Raw genomic sequence first — 12,500 nt, 5'->3', positions numbered from 1 at the left:
CCGTGCTCTCAGGTGCTGGATAAGGAGGGCCAGATGGACAACCCGTGCACCAGCTGGCTGTCCGACTCCAACTGGGACAACGTGACGGAGCTGGACAAACTGACCAACTTCCACGGCCTCATGGCCTCCTTTGAGCAGTACCCCCGAGACTGGAACCTGTGGTTCACCAGCGCCGAGCCCGAGAGCGCACCCCTGCCAGGTGAGAGAGAGAGAGAGATGGAGAGAGATGGAGAGAGAGAGAGAGAGAGATGGAGAGAGTGTGTTTGGAAAAGGCACATAAAGAGAGGCAAAGAAAGAAAGAGTGGTGGATATGGAGAGAGAGTGAGGTACAGAGAGGTATAGTTAAAGAGGGATATGGATGCAGAAAAAAGAGGGAGATGTGCAGTGACGTTGGAAGTGGGGGAGCGGGGTGTGCGGCCGCACCCCCACCCCCGAACTGCACCAAGACACTCCGTGTAGACAGACCCATGGCAACACTGCACAGGCAACTATATTCTGATCCCAGAGCATGCTTTCTCTATCTAGGTTCTGCAGGGTTACAGCCTCCTCGACGAGGAGATTGCTGGTCTGTGGATAATTTGCGTCACAATTGAATGGTAGCCTATTATGGAACCGCATGGACCTAAAGAAAAATAAATATTTTCCAGATTAGGACATATTTCTTAATTTAGTATTATCAAATGAAGAGAGAGACATAAAATCAGAGTGTAGTAGTGTGAGTGCTCATTCAATGTGTGTGCGTATGTGCGCAAGTGAAACTGAACCACTGGAGACAAATTTTGTAGAAGCAACAAACAATGTTATTTAAAACAACGAACTAAGCAGATTCTTACCATCCATGAAAACAGCATAGACTGGCTTGTCTTTTACATTTCCTTACGAAATAGAAAGTATAGCATAGGCCTATCATGCATTAATAGCCCAGTGATACAGACATGAGTCTCACCTAGGCTAGCCTGTTAAAAGTTTAATGGAACTTGTTGCAACAGAGGTAAATATTGTAGCAAATAGGTGAGGGCCCTTTTAAAACATTTATTTTACTCTTGCTGGAATAAGAACATGGGCTGTTGCGCAAACAAATGGATTAGGGGGATGATCTGCATTTCTGTTCATCAAAAGTTATGGTTTAGCTAACCCATTCGCACAAAACATAATTTCTGAAAGGTTCCCTCCGTTGTTAACGAGCAACATTTCTCCATGTGGGGTAGTGTCAAGCAGTAAAGTGATAGCCTATTGCAGGTGGGCAATGTTCACGTCACGTGAGTCAGACAGAAGACTATGAAACACTGTGTTAAACTGTGTTAGAACACTGTGTTAAAATGTGTTAGAACACTGTGTTAAACTGTGTTAGAACACTGTGTTAAACTGTGTTAGAACACTGTGTTAAAATGGTGTTTTAGCATTCAGAATTTCAAAAATTCTCCAGGGAACGAACCTCCGGACCCCCACTGACATGATCTGCACCCCTCTTAAAACATAACTTCCAACGCCCCTGGAGATGTGTACTTTAGCTGAAGAAGAGTTACATTATAAAGAAGGGGAGATATAGAGGAAGAAGGAGTTTTGTAGTGATAGATAGAGAGAGATATATATGAAGGGAGAGAGAGAGAGATATATATGGAGAGAGAGATGTGTACATTGCAGATACCATATACAGGGTAAAGGGGGGAGAGAAGTAATGAAGCTGAGTGTGTACGCATGTGGGTGGTATTTACCTGATGGAGACGTCCTGAGTATGAAGCTTTGGCTGGGAAGATATGGCATCAGTAGTCTTTTTATAGAGGCCAAGGCAACAACATGCATAAATCAGGGAGGCAAATGCAGTGTGAGTGCGTGTGTGTGTGTATGTGTGCATGTGTGTGGTCCGGTCCATGACTTAATCTACAAAGTCTGAAGTTTTCCTCCTCCTCATCCAACTCCCAAACGTCCTTCAAGCTGTAACAAGGCCAAAAAAAAAAAATGGATTAAATTTGGGGCTGTGCTGTGTTTTTGTCTGAGTTAATTTGTGCATTGTCTCTGTGCGGGTGGCTCGGTGGGTCTTCCGCGGCGCTGAATAAGAATCGGCCCCTGCGAGAGCCACTCCGCTATCAGCTAACAGGTTCGAGCAGGCCAGACCGATCGAGCCATGCATGCTGTGCTTCTTATTTTATTATGCTAATGCTATTAGCCAAAGTTCAGCTCCATATTAATGCGATCAGGGCAGAAGTGAGCTCTGATCGTTTGTCAGCCACCCTCTGCAAGAACCTGTGTTTATGGAACCAATTTTACTCGTTAAGATTCATTAAGCTTTTGGCTCAAAGTCAGTCACAAGGGAAGTGTGGTGCAGAGAGGCGTCTGTGGAGTGTGGAGTCTCTCTCTCTCTCTCTCTCTCTCTCTCTCTCTCTCTCTCTCTCTCTCTCTCTCTCTCTCTCTCTCTCTCTCTCTCTCTCTACTGTGCTCTGGCACTTTGTCTCTATCCCGTTTTCATCTTTCTATTGAAAACTTTCTGGTTATATTTTCTTTTTTCCACTCCATGTCTCTGTATCCTTGTCATATCACTCGGTCTCTCTTCCTCTCTCTCCATCCCTCCCTCCCTCTCTATCTCTCCCTCCCTCTCTTTCTCCCTCTCTTCTCTCTCTCTCTCTCTCTCTCTCTCTCTCTCTCTCTCTCTCTCTCTCTCTCTCTCTCTCTCTCTCTCTCTCTCTCTCTCTCCATCCCTCCCTCCATCCATCCCTCCCTCTCTCTCCATCCCTCCCTCTCTCTCCCTCTCTCTCTCTCTCTCCCCCCGGTGTGTAGGTGAGTGGGAGAACAGCTGTAATGAGCTGCAGAGGATGTTGATTGTCCGTTCTCTGCGGCAGGACCGCGTCTCCTTCTGTGTCACCTCCTTCATCATCAACAACCTTGGCTCGCGATTCGTCGAGCCCCCCGTCCTAGACATGAAGGCTGTGAGTTTACACACACGCTCACACATGCACACGCACACGCACACGCACACACACACACACACACACACGCTCACACATGCTCACACTCACACAGAGAAGTACATACACACTCACACACACAAACACATAGTCACATGCACACACAAGCACATACACACTCACTCACACACACACACACTCTCTCTCTCTCTCTCACACACACACACACACACACACACACAGACAAGTACATACACACTCACACACGCACACTCACACACATACTCACATACACACACAAGCACATACACACTCACTCACGCACACACACACAGTCTCTCTCTCTCACACACACACACACACACACCACACACACACACACACACACACACACACATGCAGGGCAGCACATACTCCCACAGTGAGTTTCACACTTCTGTTTTCTTGGCAAAATAGCATTAACATTTGCAGCATGCCCATAAGCCCTAGGGCTACTGTTATACTGAGTATGAATGCAATTTCTGAGTTAAAGATGAAGCTCAGTCTTAATACCTGTGGAGTGACTTATCTCTGTACAGACAACAGATCCGCTGCAGAGCTGCCATGTTTTCCAGCTCAAATCAGTGCAGATAAAGTATCAGTGTAAAACCCAGAGCACGATCTCAAGCCACTGTAAGACTCAGTAGTACAGTTATCAACAGTTTGGCTTTTTTTCTCATACACATACAGTGTGTACAGTATATGTGATACCTAGTTTTGTATTTTCTCTGTTTCTTGACTCCTTATCATCCCGTCTTCTCCCTCTACTTCTACTTCTTTGTACTCTCTCTTTCTCTTTCTCTCTCTCTCTCTCTCTCTCTCTCTTTCTTTCTCTCTCTCTTTTTCCCTGTCTCTTTCTCTCTCCCTGTCTCTCCCTTTCCCCCTCTCTCTATCTCTCTCTCTCTCTCTCTCTCTCTCTCTCTCTCTCTCTCTCCCTGTCTCTCTCTCTCTTTCTCTCTCTATTTCCCTGTCTCTCTCTCTCCCTGTCCCTCTCTCTCTCCATTAGGGCTGCACGATTATGGCCAAAATGATAATCACGATTATTTTGATCAATATTGAGATATTGGGAACTGTTGCCATTGCGCTCTCTCTCGTGCACGCTCAAATGCGTTCCCAATTAAATGGAGTAGCATAACGTAGTTATCTGCTGCAATGGAGATACTATGTATCTCGATGTAACAAGCTGTTTTGACATTGACATTGTAAACGTTCTTTAGGAAGAGTGTAAAGCAGTTTGCAGTAGCCTGAAGTTAATCACAACGTCATCTATCGCTGGGAAAAATAATAGCTAGCTATGATAACCTAATTATATGCTTGGAAGGCCGGATTAAAGTGCGTGGCGGACCGCAGTTTGGACACCCCTGGTTTAGTCATTCGTTGATATGTAAAACACTGACGTGTAGGCTACAATTTCATTATTGTTCACTCGTTTTGAGTAGGCTGTGTCTTGAAACGCATATGCATTGTAGGTTGCACATGTAGCTTATAAAATACATGAATATAATTCACGGATCCCGTCGTTAGCTCAACTCTTATTATAGGCTATATCGGAGGAAGCAAACAAGGACTAAAAGTTAACACTTTTAGTGATAAAAACGCATGTGTGGTTTGATGTGATGTGTTTCACGGTATGAGTTGAGAGCCCTGCTTTGCTTAAGTTTTTGGTTAACTCCACTTGCCTGAAATCCGAAATATTTTCGAACAACGGATGATCCGTTTCGAGGGACAAGCTCTTGGCCTGCTGTGCCACACATTTGATTTTTGATCGTCGTTTTTTTTGTATAGTCTAACTAGCCTACTAATAGTTAACATAATGCTACTAGTCCACAGTGCATCCAAACTGAGCATTGCATCAGGCTGAGCAGTGCAGGGAACAGTTGTCATTGGTAGGCTGCATGCTGGCACATTGTTTTGTAGCGGAGTGTTCTATGGGTTGCCAGGTTGGTTCAATGGGTAGAGCACGCATTTTTAATATCGCTCATCACGCAAATTTGATCGTGGGAAGCCAAAATCGTGATCGTGATTAAAATTTGATTAATTGTGCAGCCCTACTCTCCATGGGCCCTATCATGACATTCTAAAGTGCATCACTCGTCAAAAGTCTATTCAAATTTAGTAGGATGTCCAGTTCACATTGGGAGGGGTTTCGTTCTCAAAAGTGGAGCGCATGGCGTAACAAGGTGTTCCTAGGTCTTTTAATCAGTCATATGGGTGTGTTTGGGGCGTAACATCATTTTAAACCAATGAGAATGACATCTGTCATTCCCTTTAACGGCGCAACGCGCGATATGTCAAATAAATGCATCGGTATTTTGGCATTCAACGGCGCATTTGAAGGAGGCTGCTTGCAAGACCGTATGGAATAGTCATTCTTAAACCATGCTTTACTAAAACCTAGCATAGCCTTCACGCATTTGCACTCGTCTATTATTTGAACTCATTGGCAAAGTGAAACTAACTTCACCAAGGAGTCAGTCAACGACAAGACAGTTATATGCAGTTACTTTCACTATTGACTGACAATGGGTTACCATAGAAAACATAGGCTGGAAAAAGCAACACTTACCCTAATGTTGCTCAAATGACTAAATAAAACAACATTTATCCTGCAGAGGAGTTGCTTATATCTCGTGACAGTGCGTCTTCAGCTGTGCTCCATACTTGTCTCTCGCCTCTCCCCTAATCACTTTTAACCGTCATTACCAATTTGCAAATGATGGTGAATAACTACTCATCATGAGATGTACAGTATTTCGTAATATCTTTATTCTAATTATGTTTACCATTGTAATCGTGCAATTTGTAATGCTTTGCATGGACGTGCGCTGGTGTGCGTTCATGAATGATAGAAGGATGGTGCGTGCACCTGCCAATATGACTGTTGACATGCCGCTCTTAAAATAGCATATGAACAACTCGCCATTGACTTCTGACCAGGTTTAGGTGGTGTATGATAGCGATTTTTAGACAATGCGCCAGGTCCCTCCCTAGGTTGTTAATTGCCACACCCCTGGGCGCAATGCTTAAAAAATAAAGGTGCAAATAACGAATTCAACTTCGCGCCGGTGAATAACGAACTTTACGCCATGCGCTGGTGACCGAAAATACAGCCCCATGTCTCTCTCTCCCTGTCACTCTTTCTCTCTCTCTATTCCTGTCTCTCTCTCTCCCTGTCTCTCTCTCTCTCTCTCTCTCTCTCCCACTCTCTCTCTCTCTCTCTCTCTCTCTCTCTCTCCCACTCTCTCTCTCTCTCTCTCTCTCTCTCTCTCCCTCTCTCTCTCTCTTTCTCTCTCTCTTTATTTCTCTCTTTCCATCTCTCTCTCTCTCAATTCAATTCAATTCAACAAGCTTTATTGACATGAATGTAAATTTTACAGTGTTGCCAAAGCATTCAATACAACAATAATAGTAATATAGATAATAATAATAGTAATACAAATAATAATAATGATAATAATAATAATAATGATAATAATAATAATAATAATAATAATAACACCTGGCTTTTAAATGAACAGAAAAAAAATTAAAAAATAAATAAAAACTATGGATTATTATGTTATTGATCATGTAACATGGGCTGTTCTCTCAGGATGTGGCAGGATTGGATGTACTCAGCAGCTAGGTGGACACAACTGTCTACTTCCCCCAGGAGGAATGATAGTCTTTGTTCATTGTTTGTGTCAAGAAATTCGGGACAGATATCTGCGATTTTTGTAAAATATTCTTCCCTTAGAAGTTTGTATAATTTGCATTCAGTTAAAAAATGTTGTTCATTTTCCACTACATCACTGCAGTGAGCACACATCCTCTTTTCAGGGGCCAGCCAGGTTTGCCTGTGTCGCCCCTTTTCAATAGCAAGGCTATGGTCGCTGAGCCTGTACCTTGTCAATAGCTTTCTATGTTTATAATTTGGAATTTGAGTTAAATATGGTGCCAATTTGTAATCAGATTTTATTAATTTAAATACATTGAGTTTACTTATTTGTTTAATGTTATCCCTCCAATTGTTAATGTAATTTTCTCTCTCTCTCTCCTTCTCTGTGTCAGGTGGTTGAGGACTCCACCACTAAGACGCCGCTGATCTTCGTGCTGTCCTCGGGCGTGGACCCCACTGTGCAGCTGCTGCAGCTGGCCGAGACGTCGGGCATGGGCCGCCGCTTCCACGCCCTCTCCCTCGGCCAGGGCCAGGCGCCCATCGCCACCCGCATGATCAAGGAGGGCGTCAAAAACGGTCAGCCTACAGGGACCTCCTCCTCCTCCTCTTCCGCCTCCTCTTTTTCTTTTTCTTTTTCTTCTTGTTCTTGTTCTTGTTCTTCTTCTTCGTCTCCTGGCCTTGGAGGTAGTCTTATGTAACCAGAGGTGGCTTCAAAAGTCCTACCATGGCGTAGTTCTACCTGTGCACTTCACACAGGGGATGAGTCCAGTAATTAACAACAACACAAAACATTGGGCCTCATTCACCAATATCTTAAGAATTGTCTTCTTAAGAACTGTGTTTTTAAGAAGGTCCTACGAAAACTCTTAAGCAGATTCACAAAGGTGTTCTTAAACCTCAGAATCGTTCGCAGTTTTGTTCTTATTTTGCTGAATCCCATTCCTTCTTAAGTTGACGGGGCGTGCCAAATGTTCTTAATTAGCATTAGGTAAACACCCTGTCAATCCCCATAAAAGGGCATGATACTGCAGGGCCATGAGCACACAAATTGAGGCTGAGGCACCAGCTTTCATTTCTACCGTATAGACTAAAATAGTGGGATTTATTTTATGAAAAGAATTATAATATTTTCATTCAAAAATATCATAAATGATAAAATATATAGTTGTCATTTAGATCAGGGGTCCCCAACCTTTTATGTACCATGGACCGGTTTGATCCCTATTTATTCTTCACGGACCGGGGGGGGGGGGGGGGGGGGGGTTCCATGGGGGTTCCATGTCCCATATGTGTTGTGCATGCATTACTTGAAAAGAACTAGCTTTAGTTATGTATGAACAGTGAAGGTAACGATAGGAAGAAGTGAAAATTGAACAATATGAACTATGAATATTGAACAACTTGAAGCTACATCTATAAGTGTGAACATGCTTGACAAAATATGGGAACAAAACATGGGAACTAAACGTGCATTACGAATATAATCAGCCCTGCTTGTTTCCCTACAACAAGAAGCTTCCATCTGAGGGTGATGGAAGACAGTGACACCCTCAGTGTGTTTGAAATGTCCAGTCGATTGCGCAATTTGGTCTTAGTTGCAGTCATTGCCGAAAACCCGGCCTCGCATAGATACGTGGTGGGAAACGTTTTCAGCGCTTTTACGGCTATCTCGGGATATTCTGCTTTGGTTTTGATCCAAAAACCCGCCAGAGAGGTTTCCTTATACACACTCTTAAGACCACCGTCATTTGCAATTTCAAACAACTGCTCTTCCTCCTGCGCTGACAAGTTAGGACTATTCGGGATATTGACAAATGGGTTGGGAAGGAACGCTCAAACTCATTTGAAAGCGCAACAAGGTGATCGCGCACCAGCTCCGAGAGAAAGGGCCCTGCCTCAGTCTCTCCCAAAACCCCCAATACTGTTTGGAACTTATCTGGTCCACTCGTCGTCCCCACAAATCAAGCTTGGCTTTAAATGCAGCGACTTTATCTGCCAGTTTAAAGACAGTCGTCATTCTCCCCTGGAGTTACAGGTTGAGGTCATTAAGCAACCCGAATATGTCACACAGGTAAGCGAGTTTTGACACCCAGTCCTCATCAATGTGCAGCTAACGGTGACTTTTTTTCTGTAAGAAATCTCTGCAGCGGCTCTCGCAACTCAAACACTCTGGCCAGTGACCTGCTAAAGATGCTTGTTTTTTGTTGCTGTTTTTGTTCGCCAAGAACTGATCAAGTGAAGTGAGCTGACCTGAGGCTGCGCAGCGCTGAAGGCAATATGTAAAAGTGTTGAAGGCGGGACAGACAGACGTAAGAAAATAGACCTTGCAAAATGCAAACATGCGTGCAATCAAACAACTGCATATAGGCCTATGCCATGTAAAAACGTGACATTATTGCAAATTAAATTTAGTTTAGTTTGCATACATTTTTTTAAAACTCATGTCGTAGGCTACGGCCCGGTTAGGAATGTCCCGCGGCCCGGTGGTTGGGGACCGCTGATTTAGATATTATATTTTACACCTGCAGATATGATGAAAATACAATAACCATTTATTTTCCAACAATTTAGTTTTCAATTGTGCGTGTAGATTCTGTTCTTACCTACGAACAAGAACACGTTGGTGAATGGCAGAATTCTCGTAAAAACTGCGTAAGTGGGTTTTAAGAACAAATTTCTTCGTAAGAACGGTTAGTGAATGAGGCCCATTGCTCTTATATATCACTTCATCAAGGCACCCAAAGCGCTTTGCAGTCAAGGCTGAACCTCACTAACCACCACCAATGTGTAGCACCCACCTGGGTGATGCACAGCAGCCATTATGTGCCAGAAGGCTCACCACACACCAGCTTGATGTAGAGAATGAGGGAGTGAATGAACGAGCCAATTACACTGGGGGATGATTAGGGGGCCAGATTGAATGAGCCAATTACACTGGGGGATGATTAGGAAATGGAAATGTCGGAAATGTAGCCAGGACACTGGGGAACCCCCTACAAAGAGTTTTCCCAATATGTGCCATGGGACATAGTGGGTCAGGACCTTAACATGCCATCTGAAGGACAGCTTGTCCAACAGCACAGTGCCCCTGTCCATGCACCGGGGCCTTGGAATTGATTTTTTTTTGTCCAGAGGGAAGAGACAGGGATATCCATTGGTCTGGCTGCTGGATTAAACGATTAAATGATCCACCTGGCTGACGAGTTGTGCTGATTACAATCAGCTGGCCTAATGAATGGCTGGAACAAATATGTGGTGTGAAGCTGTCCCAAGCCAGATATGTCCCATATCTGGATGTAACCTGGTTGGCAGAGTCTGGAGACCCTGTCGCTGTGGCCTGGAGGGAGAATTCAGTGTAATACGCTTTGAGTGCTCGGAGGAGTGGAAAAGCACTGTATAAATGCAGTCCATTTACCATAATCCAGTAATGCACTGGTCTGAAAAGGGTACCATGTGCTTAAATTGACATGTTCTCCTTTTTTCTTCATTCTATGTTTATAAAGCATGAATAAAGCCTTAATAAGCACTAATTAATATAGACACGTTCTTACTGTTTTGCTGCTCTTCCTCTTTTCTTCCTCCACCTCTTCTCACCACCCCTCCCCTAGGTCACTACATGTGCATCACATACTGTAGGTGCTGACTCCATGTTTATAAAGCATGAATTAAGTGTTAATTACTCATTGTTATAGCCATCTGTCTCTCAGTTCACTGGGTGATCCTGGCTAACTGCCACCTGTCTCCGCCAAGGATTCCACATACTTACTGACTCCAAGTGTTAATTAATACTGATTCTTACTCGTCTATACATCAGTTCACTGGGTGATCCTGGCTAACTGCCACCTGTCTCTTTCACGGACTCCTCATCTCAAATTTAACATACGTGCTGACTCCATGTTTATAAAGAATGCCTAAAGTGTTAATTACTAGTAATTGTTTTAACCATCTGTATATCAGTTCACTGAATGTTACTGGCTAACTGCCGCTTGTCTCTGTCACGGACTCCTCATCTCAAATCGATACAGCTCATACTTCATGTTTATAAAGCATGCATAAAGTGTTAATTACTACTGATTCTCTCTCTCTCTCTCTCTCTCTCTCTCTCTCTCTCTCTCTCTCTCTCTCTCTCTCTCTCTCTCTCTCTCTCTCTCTCTCTCTCTCTCTCTCTCTCTCTCTCTCTCTCTCTCTCTCTCTCTCTCTCTCTCTCTCTCTCTCTCTCTCTCTCTCTCTCTTTCTCTTTCTCTTTCTCTTTCTCTCAGGTCACTGGGTGTTCCTGGCGAACTGCCACCTGTCCCTGTCGTGGATGCCTCAGCTGGATAAGCTGGTGGAGCAGCTGCAGGTGGAGGAGCCGCACCCAGACTTCCGCCTGTGGCTCAGCTCCTCCCCACACCCCGAGTTCCCCATCGCCATCCTGCAGGCCGGCATCAAGATGACCACCGAGCCGCCAAAGGTACACACACACACACACACGCACACTCAGACATACAGTATTAATTTCTGACATACACATTTGCGCACACCCACACACACACACACACACACCTATACCCATACACACACACACACACACACACCTATACCCATATACACACACACACACACACACACACACACACAAACACACACACACACGCACACTCAGACATACAGTATTCATTTCTGACATACACATTTGCGCACACCCACACACACACACACACACACCTATACCCATACACACACACACACACACACACACACCCTCACCTATACCCATATACACACACACACACACACACACACACACCTATACCCATATACACACACACACACACACACACACACACACACCTATACCCATATACACACACACACACACACACACACACACCTATACCCACACACACACACACACACACACACACACACACACACACACACACACACACACACACACCCCCACACACACACACACACACACACACACTCAGACATACAGTATTCATTTCTGACATACACATTTGCGCACACCCACACACACACACACACACACACCCTATACCCATACACACACACACACACACACACACACACACACACCTATACCCATATACACACACACACACACACACACACACACACACACACACCTATACCCATATACACACACACACACACACACACACACACACACACACACACACCTATACCCATATACACACACACACACACACACACACACACACACCTATACCCATATACACACACACACACACACACACACACACACACTTCTATCAGAGGTTAAAATGCATTGAGATGAAAGGCTGGTGAGCAGTATGAGCAGGTCTGTAGTAAACACAGTCTTCTCACATTAAAGGAAATGAAGAGATGGAGCCCTGCAGAACTTTTTTGATCCAATTCACTTTCTCTAATTAAATTTGTTTAATTCAATTTGTTTTATCTGTATGAAAAAATATATTATACTCTTTATCCTACACTAGCCAATTATGAAGTGGGTTTGGTCCACACATACACACACCCACACTCACTCTGTCATTACTCTCTCTCTCTCTCTCTCTCTCTGGCTCTCTCATTCTCCATCTTTCTCTCTCCCTCCCTTCTTTCTCTGTATGCTACCCATTCTCCATCAATCATTTACTTTGACTATCTCTCACTCCTCTCTCTCTGCCTCATTCCTCTCCTCCATTCCTTTCCTATCTTTATGCCGTTGTTACTCACTCTTGCATTCATACTATTTGTTTGATCCATCTCTCTCTCTTTTCTCTCTCTCTCTTTCCTTCTTTCCTTCCTTCCTTCCTTTCATCACAGTGACAAAAAAACAAAAGCAAGAAAAATAAAGACAATAACACAAGCTATTTGAGTCCCTGTTGCACTTTTTTTAAACACACGATCTCTCT

The 12,500-nt window shown here is 44.0% G+C and overlaps 1 protein-coding gene across 1 annotated transcript in view; it reads left to right on the top strand.

Moving 5' to 3' along the window:
- dnah2 (dynein, axonemal, heavy chain 2) overlaps positions 1-12,500 on the top strand; it is a 252,822-nt gene that overhangs the window by 213,787 nt on the left and 26,535 nt on the right. Inside the window, exons 74-77 of the mRNA XM_076289590.1 lie at positions 13-199; positions 2,776-2,924; positions 6,993-7,176; positions 10,860-11,050. Of these exons, the coding sequence (XP_076145705.1) occupies positions 13-199; positions 2,776-2,924; positions 6,993-7,176; positions 10,860-11,050 (711 nt within the window). The remainder of the gene's footprint in view (positions 1-12; positions 200-2,775; positions 2,925-6,992; positions 7,177-10,859; positions 11,051-12,500) is intronic.

Source organism: Alosa pseudoharengus, unplaced genomic scaffold (assembly GCF_046254945.1).
Source record: "Alosa pseudoharengus isolate Yale_2024_CS ecotype anadromous, Long Island Sound unplaced genomic scaffold, YU_APseudo_1.1 YU_APseudo_1.1_scf_17, whole genome shotgun sequence".
Taxonomy (NCBI): domain Eukaryota; kingdom Metazoa; phylum Chordata; class Actinopteri; order Clupeiformes; family Clupeidae; genus Alosa; species Alosa pseudoharengus.
The sequence above is the reverse complement of the archived record's forward strand: the minus strand, read 5'-3'. Positions and strand labels throughout refer to the sequence as shown.